Source organism: Schistocerca serialis, chromosome 8 (assembly GCF_023864345.2).
Source record: "Schistocerca serialis cubense isolate TAMUIC-IGC-003099 chromosome 8, iqSchSeri2.2, whole genome shotgun sequence".
NCBI lineage: Eukaryota > Metazoa > Arthropoda > Insecta > Orthoptera > Acrididae > Schistocerca > Schistocerca serialis.
The window spans coordinates 578,999,966-579,019,396 of record NC_064645.1 but is presented as its reverse complement, the minus strand read 5'-3'; the positions used below and the strand labels follow the sequence as shown (position 1 = coordinate 579,019,396).

The following is a 19,431-nucleotide window of genomic DNA, read 5'->3' as shown; positions in this document are numbered from 1 at the left end:
TAATATTTATCCCAGTTTCACACGACACTGCCCCACTTCGTAATTCTACTCTCCTACTATGAACTCTGGAGATATATGCACGTCTTCCTGTGTAATGCAAGCCAAATGGCGTTGCTGGACAGACGGCTGACTCACCTTGCTTCTCTCTCAGAGTATTATAGTTTGAATCAAGCGTCACACTGAAAAATATCTCGCAAAGTAATATTAAGAACATATTCATCACACACACGAGTCCTCAACTGATACCATGGACGAGTACTTCTCTTTATCCTTTGTCTCATACACAGATTGAGACTCACACAGTACTCACCGCGTGGAAGTACTCGCCTCTAATTTCGAGTCCTGCACACGCTATTTCTTAAATATTTCAACTTATAGTACACACGCTAGTAATTCAGCTTAACTTAAGCACACGGAAGTATTTCAACTTATTGCTACACGTGGTTTCATCATGACCGAAGGTCACTTCCGAAGATTACTATGATCCCATTAATATTACCTGCCTGACATTTAATTCTCCCCGCAAAAGTTCCTGAAATAGAGAAATTATTATTTCAAACTACTCTTAAATATTCCACATGCATACCATGTCTCCACTCTTTTGTCTTTATGGAGCACAACTAAGACAGGTCTTAACAGCACAAGATCCAGCGGCAGAGTGCTGAAACATTGCCGTTCTTCAGGTTCTCTCGCACCTCTGTCGAAGTGGGGAAGCACCTTGCTACCGTATTGGTCAACCACATTTCAGGCGCTCAAAGCTCAGGTAAATTTCATCTGTTTGGTCCCACCAAAGGTGGCCAAAGGATCGTCTCAAAGATGATCATATATTCACATTTACTATCTGCGGTTAGCAGACGACCATACATTCATTCATTTCACAGATCTCACCAAACTGGATGTAGGGATTTATTTTGTGGGAGTGCACATGTGATCAATTAAATAAATAAATTGTCATTCCTTCCTACACTGGCATCTGGCTTCCCTGTATTAATTGAAATTGAGTTATTTTACAAAAAAAATATGTTCTGACAAAAATATTGAAGTATGTTGTACCTATTTTCAATGTTGGGCGGTACTGTACCCTTTCAGCACTTCACACATTAGTTCGCGTCTAGCCACATCGAAAACCGATCTTAGACTGCCTTGGATTAACACAACATCACACAAGTACGTCATCCGAAGCAACTTTTTACCATACTGTTCCGTCTCTTCATGAGATAAGACTATACACAGATTCATGTACTACCCCCTCGGAAACCGATGGTAGGCTAGTAGTGAGCTATTATAGCAGTTTGGCGCCTGACCTCTCAGGAACACTTGTGTTTGCTCCATCATTTCAATCAATAAGCTCTGAAAGTAACTACAATTTTTAATTATCATTTTCTGAAGAATTTGAGTGACACTGAAATTATTATTAACAAGTTTTCAGTGCAAGTAACGCCATCACCTCGGCTGTGGTGAAATATAAACTATATAAACAATAAAAGGTTCACTTCTTGGTGCCCGGCGTGGTAGGCGAATCTCCACTGTCTCTCACCGCCCCAGTACGCTACGGCTTTTTCTCGCCCGGTAGTTATCTTGCCATGTGGCCATCTGGCGGGTCGTTCGACGAGTCTACCTGTTGATCCTACCTGCTTGCTAGTCTGCTAGCCTCCCGTAATAAAATCTTCCTGTCTGTGCATTGGAACACAGCAACAAAAACGTTATAAACGCGGAGCAGGGATGTGGCATCAACTCCACACAGTTATTTTCTGTGATTTGTCAAAGGCATTTGGCTACGTGAACAACAACAGCGTTTTAAGTAAATCTGAATACCGTGGTGTCACTGGCAATGCTGGAAAATGGTTCAAGCCATACCTCGCAAACAGAGACCAGTGAATCAGGCTTGGTCGACGTCTGATGGGGAAGTAATTGCGCATGGTGTCGCACAACAGTCCAGCTTAGTGCCGCTCATCACTTACATTGCCAGACGCAGAGCTTCTTGTCTATAGATGAAACCACTATTGCAGTAAACAGCAAGTCAAGTATAGTTGTAAAAATGGCTGCTAGTAACATTTTTAGTAGAACAAAAAACCAGTCCAGCATGCTGGTAGTTCGTTAACAACATTTCCATGGGAATAATAAATGATTTGTAACTAACTCGCTGTCAGAAACTCACTACCTGGAGTTCAAAACTTAGTTATATTAACACGTTCGAAATTACGTTAAAATATTATGTGCTACATTCATGCCAATTCGTGTGCAACACTTCGTTTGCTCTTGTATCTAGATAAATGACTCAAAGAAAACAGAAATTAATGAAAGTTTAGTACATTCAGAATACGTTTCCACCCAGCATATGCGTAAAGTACGAAGAAACACAGATTGAAGAGAGTGACAGCGTTAAATTCGTGGGATTAGAACTTGATAATAAATTCAGTAGGGAGGAGCATATCTCAGAACTATTGACAAGCCTAATGAACTCTATTTGTATGGCGAATTTTATTAAATATAGATTACAGAAAAATAAAATATCTGACATACTTCGCTTACTTTCATTACTTCTATTCCTTAACGTCATAATGACATTAATTTTGCGGTGAGTCTTCAAGTAAAAAAAAAAATCTTTCTTTGTGGTGTGAAGTTGATGGACATGCTATAGAGAAGCTGTTAAAGGAACTGTTTATACCCAAGTACTGCTTGTCAATTACATATTCCTTAAAGAAACTTCCTGTAAGTAATATATCCTTTTATCCAACAAACAGCTCAGTTACCAAATCAGTTCAAAAAATGGCTCTGAGCACTATGGGTCTCAACTTCTGAGGTCATTAGTCCCCAAGAACTTAGAACTAGTTAAACCTAACTAACCTAAAGACATCACACACATCCATGCCCGAGGCAGGATTCGAACCTGCGACCGTAGCGGTCTTGCGGTCCCAGACTGCAGCGCCTAGAACCGCACGGCCACTTCGGCCGGCTTACAAAATCAGTACTGGAAACAAAAACAAGCTACATAAAATCTTAAAGCGACTTACTTTAGTATAATAACGTGTCCGTAATTCACGAATACATGTTTTCAATAACTTTCCAGCAATCATAAACAGTTTAGCTACATACAAAGTTCAGTTTAGGAAGAGTCTAAAAATCTTACTTGTAACCAGCACCTTTCACTCCGCAGACGAATTTTAAAAAAGAGACAGTTGATGTAGTGAATGTACTCTTACTATTATTGTTATTACATTATTTTTCGAACTGGTATCACATAAGAAATAGACATATTTCACATCCACGAGGACCTCCTGAATATGTATTCATAAATGAAAAATTCGTCTAATCTAAGCTTACAGTTTAATCCCCAGCGACCAGCCGTTTCTAACGCTGTGCACTCTGTGCATATTTTATTTTGATGTCGAAAAATATTTTAAGGTACAACAATACAAATATCAACATATATCATTGCAAAAATGGTTAAGAACGAAACTAAAATCCATCAATCATTTGATGCTGCGTAAACATTATCCTGTTCTTGCTCGTACGAGAGCATTACAAAAAGTAAGTTATACGTTATTATGGAAGGCCAAGTAACTATTATTGACTGCTTCAAACTAACATAGATACCTTGCACCAACCTTTTTCACATTAAACACTAAGTTTCTGTAATCAGTAGTCGGTTCAAATGGTTCAAATGGCCCTGTTCACTATGGGACTTAACTTCTGAGGTCATCAGTCCCCTAGCACTTAGAACTACTTAAACCTAACTAACCTAAGGACATCACACGCATCCATGCCCGAGGCAGGATTCGAACCTGCAACTGTAGCGGTCGCGCGGTTCCAGACTTTATCGCCTAGAACCACTTCGCCACTTCGGCCGGCAAAGCAGTAGTCGGAACGTTCCACCAACTGGTAAATTTCTCGACGATATACGTTTATGTGTTCGTTAGTCACGGAGCCATTCCAGAACATGTGAGTGAACGTCCCGAAATTTATCGATACTATATCTTACGTCCCCATTTATCGATATATCGATATCGATATAACAATGTCGAGTTCCAACATTTTTATTCTATGTTATATCTTTTTAACAATTTTCGATAAATACTTGAAACTGATCTTTTGAAATTGTAGTAGAGCATAATTTTAATTTCACTGTGTGAACTAGTCCTACTACTTTTTGAGCTTGCATCACGTCCAGTCTTACTCTTTGACTGTGTCAAGCAAATATGTTGTTGTTGTGGTCTTCAGTCCTGAGACTGGTTTGATGCAGTTCTCCATGCTACTCTATCCCGTGCAAGCTTCTTCATCTCCTACTGCAGCCTACATCCTTCTCAATCTGCTTAGTGTGTTCATCTCTTGGTCTCCCTCTACAATTTTTACCTTCCACGCTGCCCTCCAGTACTAAATTGGTGATCCCTCGATGTCTCAGAATATGTCCTACCAACCGATCCCTTCTTCTAGTCAAGTTGTGCCACAAGCTCCTCTTCTCTCCAATTCTATTCAATACCTCCTCATTAGTTATGTGATCTACCCATCTAATCTTCAGCATTCTTCTGTAGCACCACATTTCGAAAGCTTCTATTCTCTTCTTGTCTAAACTATTTATCGTCCACGTTTCACTTCCTTACATGGCTACACGCCATACAAATACTTTCAGAAACGACTTCCTGACATTTAAATCTATACTCGATGTTAACAAATTTTTCTTCTTCAGAAACGCTTTCCTTGCCATTGCTATTCTACATTTTATATCCTCTCTACTTCGACCATCATCAGTTATTTTGCTCCCCAAATAGCAAAACTCCTTTACTACTTTAAGTGCCTCATTTCCTAATCTAATTCCCTCAGCATCACCCGACTTAATTCGACTGTGTTCCATTATCCTCGTTTTGCTTTTGTTGATGTTCATCTTATATCCTCCTTTCAAGACACTGTCCATTCCGTTCAACTGTTCTTCCAAGTCCTTTGCTGTCTCTGACAGAATTACAATGTCATCGGCGAACCTCAAAGATTTTATTTCTTCTCCATGGATTTTAATACCTACTCCGAATTTTTCTTTTTGTTTCCTTCACTGCTTGCTCAGTATACAGATTGAATAACATCGGGGATAAGCTACAACCCTGTCTTACTCCCCTCCCAACCACTGCTTCCCTTTCATTACCCCTCGACTCTTATCACTGCCATCTGGTTTCTGTACAAATTGTAAATAGCCTTTCGCTCCCCGTATTTTATCCCAGCCACCTTCACAATTTCAAAGAGAGTACTCCAATCAACATTGTCAAAAGCTTTCTCTAAGTTTACAAATGCTAGAAACGTAGGTTTGCCTTTCCTTAATCCTTCTTCTGAGATAAGTCGTAGGGTCAGTATTGCCTCAGGTGTTCCAAATTTTTCTGCGTAATCCAAACTGTTCTTCCCCGAGGTCGGCTTCTATCAGTTTTTCCATTAGTCTGTAAAGAATTCGCGTTAGTATTTTGCAGCTGTGACTTATTAAACTGGTAGTTCGGTATTTTCACATCTGTCAACACCTGCTTTCTTTGGGATTGGAATAATTATATTCTTCTTGAAGTCTGAGGGCCTTCACTATTTCATCTCTCAGAGCTACCCATTCTTCTTCTAATGCATTTATTTCCCCCATTAGTGTCAATTGTTCCGTTATGCTCTCCCTGAAACTCTGTACAACCTCTGGTTCTTTCGGTTTATCCAGGTCCCATCTCCTTAAATTCCCACCTTTTTGCAGTTTTTCAGTTTTAAGTATAGGTGGGACAAAGAAGAAGCCCGATTGCACTTGAGGCGTTGCGCCGTATGTCACTCCTGTCTAGAGCCAGCGTATAGGGAGAATGACTCATGCGTGCCCAGTGACAAATTGTCTGATGCGGGTTCAGTCGAGTACGTAGCTCTAATTTTCATTTGCTAGAGGACAGTGGTGCACAGAAACATTCAAGGAACAGATCAAGAGAAGGTTTTTGAGAACTGTTTATTTCTTGAAGGATTTTTTGTTTATTTATGTTTATACAGTTTTGTATATGCTTTTAGTATAGTGAATTATGCTTCGGTGTGGTCTAAAGTAAATATGTAGATCATTGTTCTACAGATGAACGCTGTACGAACTAGTGTGAGAAAGTTTTTAGAGAGAGTAAATGGATACGGCGGAGAATTTTGTATCATAATATGTTAAATAAGTTTATGATAAAAGGTAAGCTAATTCGAGTGCAAATGAAAATAGTTAATAACGCAAAGTATAAACCAAGTATTAGAATGTTAAATATTTATTTCGGGAAAAAGTACAGTTCGAAAGTGTATTACTTGTTGATTGGTTAGTCATGAAAAGCGCGGACTAACGCGGGAGAATAATGTTTTTCTATTGGCCTTATAGAAAACTGACCAACCAGAACAGAGTACTCTTCGTCCGTCTTTTCTCTTGGGGATAGAAAATGCTTACAGCAGTATAAAATAAGTCGGAGCCTAGCCTTTCAATGGTACGGTCGTGTGTAGGATGAGCTCCGAAGGAAATTATAATTTGCCTGTTTTAGTTTTGCTACATGCTTCAAAAATGTTTTAAAGTGAAGGCTTATTTATTCCGGTGTGTTTTTTAGAAAGTACGGATTTTTTAAGTAATTTTGTGTATAAGAATACACAGTAATTCTCCGTGGCATATTGAGCAGATCGGTGAATAAAAACTTGAGTGCATTAGACGCCGGTAAAATTAATAGTATGGAGAACATTTTCATTCAAGAACAATCCGTGCTTAGCAGCTGTTCAGATTTCGGAAAATACGTTACCATAAACTTGCTAACGTGAATGAAAGGGTTTGTGCATTACTGTGCTTAGATTAGCACGGGCTTCGCGCTGAACGTGTGCATTATCAAGGTTCACAGTATACCGAAGTTTTGCCAGTATTTACACCTGCATTCAAAATTAAGACCTTCTCCCGATTCTTGGAATAGTTACGTCGTAGGCAGCCTAGTGCGAGTTGCCGTACGGTAGGTTCTGCTCGGTTTTCCTACCGGCGATCTGGTGCAGCGAGTTCACAGGTAGGTGCAGGCAAAGGACGAGAGGAGCCGCCCCGCCGTACACTGGGAGAGGGGGATGGAATAACAAGATTTCGGTTGCGAAGAAACGGCACACCAGTTGCGTCAAAAAGCAATTTTTAACGCAACTAGTGATCTATTATTTCGCATCAACGTTTTTCAATAAAAGTTGCTGAAAATGATGAACAAAAATCTAAATGACAAGAACGGTCTTTGCAGTGGGCGGAGACGTGTGAGGGGAAACGCAGAAGTAATGGGCGAGACTGTACCGTTTAACTTCACCAAGCAATTTTGACACTACAAATGCTATGTCGCTCGCGTTTGCAGAAATGAAAAAAACAGGGAAGTCCACATGAAGTGCTCCGGACAAATTGAATACGTGACGAACCGAACGACGGACCTATCGGACACCTTTTATTGTACCAGTTACATGCAGTTATCATTGTTACCAAAGTGCTTATCGCGAGGTGTGAACGTGCATCGTTTCCCTTTCTGTTGTTGCTCAACGGTGGATAAACAGGCTGCTAGCTTGTTGATGCGCAGAGTATCTAATACTTAAATATACAGCTCTGAAACTGGCAGAATATTTACAATGTGCAGCCTATACTTTTATTGTGAGGGACGTCGATATTTTTTCTGTCGATGTATTGTATATATCGATACTTTTTACGACATTGTCAGCCGTCGAAAGTGTCATTCGTTTAAATATTGATGTATCGGATTCACGATATTTTTAAAAATATCAACAGTCGTCGTGTGAACGTCCTCGTCGTTGGGAAACGTCTTTCCCCCTCCCCAAGCTCCCCCTCCCAGATGTCCTTTCAGCTTGCCGTAAACAATTAACCCGCATTGTGCTGGATTTTAACTTGCCGATCAGCATCGCCAACCGTCCACGTCTGTAAGACCTTGGTCAAATTGTTGGTACCATTTCACGGCTGGACGTGACATTACATTTGGTCCACATACCTCCAGAATTTCACTGTGAATCTGAGTGAAATTTAAACGTACTGCCCGCAATAACTGTACTGTCTCGTGTACTTCACCCTGGAGTACCTTTCCAGCTGCTGCGCCTTGTCAATCCCATACTGTGACCTACCGCAACAGAACAATGTCTCCGGGAAGCTCGGAACATGTTACCGCTTCCTAGCACAATGGTCCTAGCGCTCGGCAGTCTGTTGGCTGGAAATTCTTGGTTTCCTGCTAGAATCCAAGTATTAGCCTACTGCTTCGCCTTCGCCTTGGGCTGGGATTTTGTGTGGCATGTCTGGTTCGGTTGTCATAATAGTGTGGGACATGATATCTATATTACTTTCTGAAGTCCCTGCGTATAGGTGAAACAATTCCATAGGGCTGAAATATAGGGTTATTAAAAAGGAACAGGTTACTAGAATTTACGTCTTTCAAACCACAAAAGATATAAATATATCTCCTATGCCTCTACACAGAGAAAGTTTAAAAGTTTTGAGCAGTTAATTCAAAGAGGCAGGGGCGCATGTTTGTAGAAAATGGCTACACAACACGGATGGCTCATGGTTTTCTCTTTTCCTGGAGTCACAGTCATCAAAATTTTCGAAAAGATACTTCCATATTTGGATAGGTCCATTTTACTATCGAAACTTCAATCTTAGGCCATTTTCAGGTGTTATAATGCCAGCAATCTTCCGAGTAGTGTGAAACACAAGTCGTCGCCGAGAAATTCTTATCAGGTTGCATAAAAAACATAAAAAGCTTGGAAACTTGCATGTCTGGCAAATGTAGTGAAGCTGAGATGTAATTATTGGGTGTCCGGAACACAGATGCAAAATGCATTTCACTGTGTCTAAACATCAAACACTTGAAAATGGTCTACGGCCCAAATCTTGATAGTGAAATAAACCCATTTGTACAGTCATACGGCAGGAACAGAAACTATTGTTTATTGTGTTGCAGTTAGCAGAATTAGTCCCTTCTTCAGCGTGAATTTCGCCGATTAAAAGTTGCATCGTCTTAAGCAGATTTCTGAGTGGAATCGAAAATTCGTAGAAGATGTATCTGTAAACTGAAAAACACAGGTCGTCTATGCACATCGGATGAAAATGTCAAGCGTATCGGTGCAACTTACGAAACTTGCCCTATAATATCCACATAACGAGGTTGCAATGGACTTCGAATCCCTCAACTTACGGTGCGGCGAGTTCTGGAGCACCGTTTGCATCAAAAGACGTACAAACCGCAGTTATTACAAGTGTTGCCTCCTGAGGAGCGCACCAAGCAGTACGAATTTTGTACTAAAATTCTAGAGGACATTATACAGGACAATTTTTCCAAACGATTAATTTTTTCGGATGGTTCCAATTTAATTTTCTTGGTGCAAGAAGTCGGCATAATGTTAGACTTTGGGGGGGGGGGGGGGTGAAAGTTCTGTGGCACTGATTCAATATGAAATATACTCGCAGAGAGTTAATATCTTCTGTGTCGTTTCTGTAAACAAACTTTACGAACCATTCTTTTTCATTATGAACACTGTCACAGGATTCTCGATCTAGACCTTCTAGAAAACTGGCTCTCTTCTCAATATCAAACTGAGTCACGTAACTTCATCTTCACTCAAGTTGTCGCATAGCCTTATTTATCCAACTAAATCCGAAGTTCCAGGACGAAATCCGAAGTTAACTGGATAACATCATGTTGTTCGTGTTAACGCATAGTGCCCACACTGAACGCATAACCGTCTGAACCTTGAAATCTGACCACTTACCTGTCCAGAAAAGTTATAATTATGCTCCTACCCAATGTAGTTCGCAAGAAATCAATTTTTGATATCCTGTTTCGTCTTTTTGAATAATCGGCTATGTCATTTAAAAAATAAATCGAAATGTACCGTTACACGCTGATAACCTGTATACGTTACTGCATTTGGTATTCGTTTATTACTCTACTGCATTCTGTTTGCTAACAAGTCTTTCAGTTAGCTTTCTAGTAAGTAGTTAGTAAGCAACTAAACTGCTAATTTGTTGGCAATGCAGAACTGCAGTGACTGTTTTCCAGAAGTGAAGAAACACAGCAAGAGCTTGGGTCTCTTTATGGACAGTCCTCGAACGGAAAGAACAGATAGGGTTCTACATGACCTAGATTTGCGTCACAATGATCCTTATAGACTGTTCAGTCTTCAATCAAGACGTCGTAAACGAGCATATCACAATTCTCCTTACTACAAATGGCTATATATGATGCTATTATGTACTTATATAGATCTATCGTCCAAGACTTTTCCATCGGGAGGTAAGGTCTCACATTTTAGAAACTAAGATTATCTGGGCCTTTTTTTCGATCGAATGCACCAGAAATCTATCATCAACTGACACATGTTAAATTTTCATTAGTCTACTATACATATTGTCTTTACTACTATTACTGTTACTATTGCTATTTAATGTCGTTCACGCACCATTCTGATTGTAATGTTTAGTTATTGAGGATGCCTGATTGACGTCCCGATGGCCCCAGTCTTGCCAAGTGGAATAAATGCATAAATAAATAAATATATATGTTGCTGGTAGAAAAAATATCACATCCTATGTGTAATAGTTACAGTTCGTAGCTGGTGCCCTTCTTTCTGTCATACGTTGTTAGTGTTAGGTGATACCAAACTCACTTATAATTTACTCGCAGTTTTTGAGTCAATGTGATGATCGAAAGGAAGAAGTTTAGTGTGATTTTCACTTTCTCATTATAATTTTCCGTCTAGGGGTAAAATGATTTTTGGTGGACTGGAAGAATGATATTAATTACTTATTTTACATAGTTTTTCGTGTTGTTACAGTTGTCCCTCTTCACAATAAATTACCGATTTCTGAGAAAAATACCCTCTATCACGACGAACGAGCACTCAATGACTAGTTGTCCTACATGAGTGCTCAGTGGCCAGGTAGAAACAGCTTCTAGTTGGTATAACTCTTGGACTCATCCTCAGCACTTATTTTATAAATTAAAACAGACATTTTTTTCTTTTCGCAGCTCTTCCGCTACTCCTACCTTGCGCAGTATACGATCTATGACGTCGCCACCATGTAAGTATACTTCACAACAATTACTGCATTAGCTTCTATTACGTTGTTTAATTTTATATGCTCCTAAAATTCTTTATTTATTTATTTGCGCATGCTTCGTCTAGAGACTACCATCACCACTAGGCAAATTTGATTCATCAAAGAGCACGTGTGTTCATAAGCGGTATACTGCCACTACTGTGATTGCAGTTTTGAGAATACCAGTGTCATTACTTGGTTATGTCGTAACTATCCAGATGTGACATGTTGTGGATTTAACTTAAATACCCCGAGGCTTTTCCCGAATTACCACTCACTCCACACAGCCTGGAACACTCCATTTCGAACAATTTTCATCTTTCATTTCTCAAACAATCTTTCCCACAGCATTCAACCGCTTCTTCTCTCCACCACACAATGGTAGATTTCCACAACTGAGGTTCAAAGTGAAGTTAGACTATAACTTCCAACTCAAGATATGATGGGTCACTCGCTGTTTTTCTATCATGACCACAACTGAAGACACAGGGCACCCTGCTGAACTGCACTGGCGAAGCAGATTCATTTTCACCTTCATTACACAGTGATTTACTCTGGTCAAAGGAGAACTAAGAAAGAAGTTCAGGAACAGAAAAAAGTTTCAAGTCATTTGAGTGGTGTCAGACGTTTTTGGGCCAGTTTATATTCACATAAGGCGCTGTGCAGAGAACAGTGGAAGGTACGTCATACCAATATTAACGACCTTCTCTTGTATACCATTCACTAATCGACCAGCCCGGATAGCCGAGAGCGCTATCACGCCCGCTTCCACGGCACGAGGAGGCTACCCCTTCGAGGATCGGATAATAACTGTGCATTTGTCTTATCTCCTCGGTACACGTTATAATATCTTTGCCCGCATCTCGTGGTCGTGCGGTAGCGTTCTCGCTTCCCACGCCCGGGTTCCCGGGTTCGATTCCCGGCGGGGTCAGGGATTTTCTCTGCCTCGTGATGGCTGGGTGTTGTGTGCTGTCCTTAGGTTAGTTAGGTTTAAGTAGTTCTAAGTTCTAGGGGACTTATGACCACAGCAGTTGAGTCCCATAGTGCTCAGAGCCATTTGAACCATTTTATAATATCTTTCTTCTACTTCTCGGGGTCCTACGCGAGAACTGTGAAATAGTTACACAACTGCCTTAAACCTCGGTTTGCTAAATTTGCCGAACAACGTGCTGCGTGACCAACGTCGCGTTTATAAAATTATTGGTCTCTCGTGGAGACTTATTGCTGTTGATGCTCGTCTCAGGATCTTTGTCGGACTATCATTTAGTGGTTTTTCTTACGAGCACGGGTGGCTAGCATCAACGAAGACTCGCCCTCCGAAGTTCGCCTCCAGCACTAGACCGTGATCGTTGCAATGCCGGCCAGTTATTCATCATAAAAATCCACCAAATCATCGCCACCCGAAAATACCGGGGCGAGCTCCAATAGCCAATAGCTCAACGTCGTCTTCCTCCCAGAAATTCCCATTTAAGGTCCCTGATTATCTCAGCTACACTTTCGTAATAATCTTACCTGTTCTATTACCTTTTTTTTATGTTGTTCAAAGTCTGCATCATGCACACTCACTGACGACACTAAAGCCTAGAGTACTTTACATAAGGTCGCACTAGTGGCTTGAATAGGTTTTCCTACTTGGATGTATCGCACTTTCCCACAACCATCCCAACTTGCGTCCCACTCCCATGTAACCGATTAGCCGAGTACGTTCCGTGCACGCTAGCGTAGCATTCTGTCTGTCTGTCTGTCTCTCTCTCTCTCTCTCTGTCTCTCTCTTTCTTTTGCTTTGTCACTCTTGCATCGGCAAGCACTAAGCTACTACTCCTCTTAGCAAAACGTTTAGCAACATCTGGCCTCGTTTTGTAAGAGACACATAATCCCGGAGGAGTACCTACGACTGTAAAAACTAGTGACGTACACTGACATTTATCATGGACTTTGATGCTTTCCTAGGGGTGTCGAAATGAGGAAGAAAGTAAATTAATGTAACATTCGTCTCAGGCTTAGCCATTATGCATGCAGGGTCCACCGTCAAGGATGTTTTCCAACCTTTATCAAGGCCCTAATATTAAATTTCGTAATAGTTAGATCCAACAAATACGGTCCGACTGCACGGTAACGAAATACACTTTCCATAGACACTCATTATGCATAAAATCTTATTAGGAATTGACTTGAAATACACAGGTTTCGAGAGAGCATTTAGAGGACGTAGGAGTTCATGACGAAAGAAAACATTTGAAAGGCAACTTCGATTAAGACTTTGAATTTGTTACAGTGATGGATAACCCACATACGATAGATATCCTAAAATCAGACTAACAATATAATTTATATAATCCCCCATTTGTAGAAGTCAGTCTTAAATGAAATTACAAGGCAACACCAGTGCGCATGACCTCGAAGGTAATGACACGAAAGCCGGGAATCCGTGCACAAGTGGAGAATAACCTTGCGTTAATATTAAAACAGACACACACAAAATAGCAACAGAAAGTAAGAAAACTAACCACTACCGAATCACACCAGAGCATGAGGCCGTGCTGCCGAGGAACTTAAATCGAAGTCAAAGCTTTAACACTAAATTTAATAAATTTCGCAATTTCCGTAATATCTGAAAATCGCTACATAAATTATTATTCATTCTGCATGGAATTATTTATCCAGCTGATTACCAGGCCTTACACACGTATTATCTTCATTCTGTGCATGCGTGGCAGTCGAGCAGTGCAAAACTCTCTGCTGCAGTAATGAAGGAACAAAATGAAATATGGCGATAAAACACGAAATTCCTAGATTACGAGCTAATCGCTGAAGGCTGTAACTCAGACCGAACAGATACAAACTTCTTGTTTTGCATGATGATCATTACTCGAAATCATCAGCCTGCTTATACCAAGGAATGAAATACATATCAGCCTTGCTCACGCGTACTTAAGCAGATTACAATTGTTTATCAAGTGTAGAAAGCTAGTGCTCATAGCAGGTGGTCCATTTTCGCATGAACAAAGCAGAAATCTGATTCAAACATCATCCACGAAAACTGATAGAAAAGAACTTCCCGATTCGAATAGGAAAACACTCCCTAATGCTTAATGAAATAAATGAAGCAGTTTCCTAACCAAAACGAGTATCTCTTCTCACTACCCAGGACAGGAAGAAATACTGAAGAGAAAAACATCATGCTTTCTGCATCAGCGTCCGGCTGAAGAGTGAGGATCCTGAGGTGTCGACCAGTGGCCGATGCATGCCCTGGGGACCAGCTGCTTGGAGAAAACATAGGAAGAAGAAGAAGAAAGAGGAAGTATCCAACGGCTCCTGGAGACGAAAGAGCGGAAACGCTCTCGTTTGCAGAGAATGAAACTTTGTCAAATGTCCTAAACGTGAAGCAAATGACGGTTGGCGCGAAGATCAATCTTCTTACTAACTGGAAAAGGGGCGGTACTCCATGATAATATTTCGAAGAGAAATTACCGGGAACGCTATGACACGAAAATATGTACTTCGCCAGATCTTTCTGGAGAAGGTTAGCAAGATTGACGCTACACTACCAGACAACATGACAGAACCCGTTTTTCTCTCACCGATAGGTTGAAAAACATGCGGCCACATATTCATACTTGGAGAGATTACTCTGTGATGTGTAGTGGATAAGAAAAGGGTGCTGGTGATTACATAAAATAAATATTGTCCTACCACACGCATTATCTTCCAAATGTACTGCACGGAAAACCATCTCTGCAGCACTTACACGAGACTGCAAGACAAACCTCTACAAAAAAAAAATTGAAAGTCGGTTTTGACAGCCACCTTCCACTCTTTGCCTGTCTCTGCATCTCTCAGTTTAACCAATGCTACTCTCTCTCTCTCTCTCTCTCTCTCTCTCTCTCTCTCTCTCTCTCTCTCCATCACACACACACACACACACACACACACACACACACACACACACACACACACTCACTTTCACTCTCCCCTTCTTTCTCTGTCTATCCTTGTCGGTGTTTGTGTACCAACAATAAGGTGCAGCCTACTGAAAATGATACAAATGGGAGAAAAATAAGTAGATTGTTTATTACTTCAAACATAAGCGCCAAATCTATTAACTCATTTATCCCACTGTGAAACACGGCCGTCAGTTCCCTCATAGAAAAATGTTTGCGCTTGCCTATGGAATCACGATTGTACCCAGACGTGCAAATCGACAGCGACGAATGTCTTTCCTCCGCGTTCCAAAAACATGGGAATCGCGTCGGGAGGGATCGTGATTGTATAGGTAATGTGTGAGGGATTCCCAGCGAAATTTCTGCAGCATAGTCGAAACAACCATGGCAACATGTTGCGGGGCATTATCCTGTAACAGAATAATGCCGTACGTTAACATTACCTGGCATTCGAACTTGATGGTGCGCTTCAGTTCTTGCGAACGGTCAAGTAATGCTGTGCGTTAATTTTGGCGATCTCTCCCCATGCTCTTTCCACGCTTTTGGAGACCTGAAAAAAGACATTCGTGGCTGATTTGCGCGTGTTGTTGTTCCGTAGACAACCGCAAGCATTTTTCCATGAACGTAATGACTGTTTTGTCTCACAGTGGGGCATATTTATTAACAGTTATGGTGATTTTTTTAAAATAATGAACAGTTGAATTACTTTTTTCCTTCTTCCCTTCATACATTTGCAGTTATGATCGCTGCGAAGTAGGTGACACAGGTTAGTTCCCGTTGCACTATTTATTAGGGTTTCTTCCTATCCCAGTGGGATATGGAGCACAGGAAGAATGAGTTCTTAAATGCCTCTGTGCGTAGTGCATGTTGTCCAATTCTGTCGCCACCCGAATTGGCCGAGCGGTTCTAGGCGCTTCAGTCTGAAACAGCGCGACCGCTACGGTCGCAGGTTCGAATCCTGCCTCGGGCATGGTTGTGTGTGATGTCCTTAGGTTAGTTAGGTTTAAGTAGTTCTCAGTTTTAGGGGACTGATGACCTCAGATGTTAACTCCCATAGTTGTCAGAGCCATTTGAACTATTTGACCCAATTTTGTCTTCAGCGTCCATACGAGAGCATTACGTAAAGGTTTGCCGTATACAGGGTGTTCGAAAATTCCTGTTGCAAACGTCTAGGACTTGTAGAGGGGAATGAGTACATAATATTTTGAATAGGAATCCACGTCTGGAAACGTACAGTTTCCCTTCTACGATGATTTCGGTTCAGATCATTAACTCACCCACTTCAGCTTGAGAAATTGAATTAGGCGTGACACTGTGCAATTATTAGATAACAATTCGAAAGGAAACATAACGAAACATCCATTTACGACATAAGCACATGTTTTGTATCACCACTTAAGCATTGCGTGTTTACACTGCTCCAGAACAAAAAAGAACCCAGCATAGTGTACATAGAGAACAGTACAGATGCACTACAACATCGGCTCGATATGTCGACCACCAAAGTTGGTACAGACATGTTCTGGCACACACACTCCATCCCACCTTGGGTCTCTTCAGTTTCTAGTGCTTCGGCCAGAACTTGGGCCAGTACATCTTCCTCTGTGTCTGCAGAAGTCTCGTAAATTTAACTTTACCTCAGGATACATGGGCGCATTACACATCTGAATTAAAACCATCGTAAAAAGAAACAGTAGGTTTCGCGACCTGGTTTCCTATTCAAATATTACGTACACGCCCCCCTCTACAGGTCCTAGAAACTAGTAAAGAGAATTTTTGAACACCCTGAATTTACTAATGAAACCTTCTCGGGCTTCCATCCGGGTAGCTGCATCGAAAAAGGGGCTCTGAGCACTATGGGACTTAACATCTGAGGTCATCAGTCCCCTGGAACTTAGAACTACTTAAACCTAACTAACCTAAGGACATCACACACATCCATGCCCGAGGCAGCGGTCGCGCGGTTCCAGACTGAAGCGCCTAGAACGGCTCGGCCACAGCGGCCGGCTGCGTTAAAAATCCGCGACGTTTCGATGAGTGTCATTCTCATCATCTTCTCGACAAGTGTCGATGGACTGCGGCCGTCATCTATATACAGCTGGTCAGCGGCGCGCGGCGGCCATCCCTCCCCCACCCCTCCTGCCGGCGCTGGGTGGGTGGTGGGGTAGGGGAGAGGGAGGGACCACGCGGGACCGGGCTGTCTGCCGCGTTAGCTTAGACACTATACCGTGCGAATGTGGGCTCCAGTTCTTTGGTCAAACACAACTCTGCATCTCACAACGCTACCAGGAACACATTAGATGCGTACGGCTGGGCTACAAGGACAAATCGGCCGAGGCAGGCCTAGATGAGGGACACGCCTTCCAATTTGATGAAACGAAAATGCTTTGACAAGCTAGTGGCTTCAGGGAGAGCGTCATCAGGGAATCAGTCGAAATAAGATTACATGACAATCTCGTCAACAGGGACGAGGGCTACCATTTAAGTTCGGCGTGGAACCCTGCAATTGTCATCTAGCTTTCTACGTCTAGCAGTTCAGGTCTTCACTATCTCAGTAACGCTGTCTTTTGGGACAAAAGCGTAACCATTTATGATGCCCATCTTTTATACGGTCAACATCCACTCTCAGGCCTATTTGATATGAGCACTAGACGTCTACTATATTCTAGACTGTTCTCGATTTCGCAGTACAAGTACTTTGCAATCAGATTCCTTCGTAGACAGACGGCATTTTCCTCCCATTTTTCCAATGATCTGAAGACAGCCACCTGTTCTATCTAAAGCTGAGCCTATGAGAAAATTATATTTAATTTTCCCACACTAGATTGACTGATTCCAATTGTAACTCACTGATGTTAATCATAGGATACTACATTTGGGCGTTTTGTAAAGTGCACGTCTCTACATTTAAAGTGACTTGTCGTTTCTGCATACTTTTTTAATCACATCAACATTTGTCTAGAGATCATCGAGTATGTGACTACAAGCCCTGCCGCTTGCCGCAGGGACGTGTTCCCGCTGTCACCGACGTCGCCCTCCGAGGACTCGCAGCAGCAGCGCTTCCTGCTGCACGCTGCGTGGGCGCCGCGCGGTCACGCCCTCGTCATCGTCTACGACTACGACGTCTACTACCGGCCCCACCCGCGCTCCGGCCAGTCCTACCGCGTCACCAACACCGCCGTGCCCGGCGTCCTCAGCAACGGCGTGCCCGACTGGCTCTACGAGGGTGAGTCGCCACTTTGCAATTACAGTGCGCCAACTGTAAGTTGGCCGATCAGTTCCGCAGAAACTACAGTGCGCTAACTGTAAGTTGGCCAATCAACTCCGCGGATCTGGATCGACACGTGTCTTCAGGCTTCTGCTGGTGGTTATTTGTTTCTCGTTCCAGCCAATGTTACCTTGCTGACAGTACAGTCTAAGGAGGTCATTGTTGTCTGCGATGTTACTGTTTTGTTCCCTATGCTTGTAATATGTGTGCGCAACCATTGACGTTACGATCTTTTTTACACGTGTCAAAATGTGAAACAATTTCTTTGAGATCACAAAAAGCATTTAAAAAATTTTAACCTCTCGAAATGACTCCACCTTTCGTGAAGAAACACCGGTTAATGAGCTCACACTGCGGGAGGAAGGCGGAGCGTCTTTCTCCCGCACGGCTCCTCAACCTGCAACGGAGGCAAGGGCTTGCTTTCCCCGCTCCCCACAAGCTCCTTTGACAATTGGCCAAATTAATGTTAACTCTTCGTTACTGTAGTCAACTAAATTAATATTATTAGCATGGTGGTATTTGTGTAACTCCATGTCATTATTTTTATTCGGAAACAGAAAAAAATGTTTCGCTAGAAATATTGGTGGTCAAACTATTAATGAATTTTGACAACATGTATCAGTTACAAAAAGTTTTATTTTTCCATGACAATATTACTTCCTTAAGATTCTGAAAAGTTTGGTAATAAATAAAGACAAATAACAAGAACACTTACACTACTTGCCATTAAAATTGCTACACCAAGAAGAAATGCAGATGATAAACGGGTATTTATAGGACAAATATATTCTACTAGAACTGACATGTGATTACATTTTCACGCAGTTTGCGTGCATAGGTCCTGAGAAATCAGTACCCAGAACAACCACGTCTGACCGTAATAACGGCCTTGATACGCCTGGGCATTGAGTCAAACAGAGCTTGAATGGCGTGCACAGGTACAGCTGCCCATGCAGCTTCAACACGATACCACAGTTCATGAAGAGTAGTGACTGGCGTATTGTGACGAGACAGTTGTTCGGCCACCATTGACCAGACGTTTTCAGTTGGTGAGAGATCTGGAGAATGTGCTGGCCAGGGCAGCAGTCGAACATTTTCCGTATCCAGAAAGGCCCGTACAGGACCTGCAACATGCGGTCGTGCATTATCCCGCT

At 41.8% G+C, this 19,431-nt stretch overlaps 1 protein-coding gene across 1 annotated transcript in view; it reads left to right on the top strand.

Moving 5' to 3' along the window:
* The window catches only part of LOC126417133 (dipeptidyl aminopeptidase-like protein 6), a gene marked incomplete at its 5' end in the record, with an annotated part of 447,744 nt that overhangs the window by 290,203 nt on the left and 138,110 nt on the right, over positions 1-19,431 (top strand). Inside the window, 2 exons of the mRNA XM_050085030.1 lie at positions 10,998-11,050; positions 18,015-18,235. Of these exons, the coding sequence (XP_049940987.1) occupies positions 10,998-11,050; positions 18,015-18,235 (274 nt within the window). The remainder of the gene's footprint in view (positions 1-10,997; positions 11,051-18,014; positions 18,236-19,431) is intronic.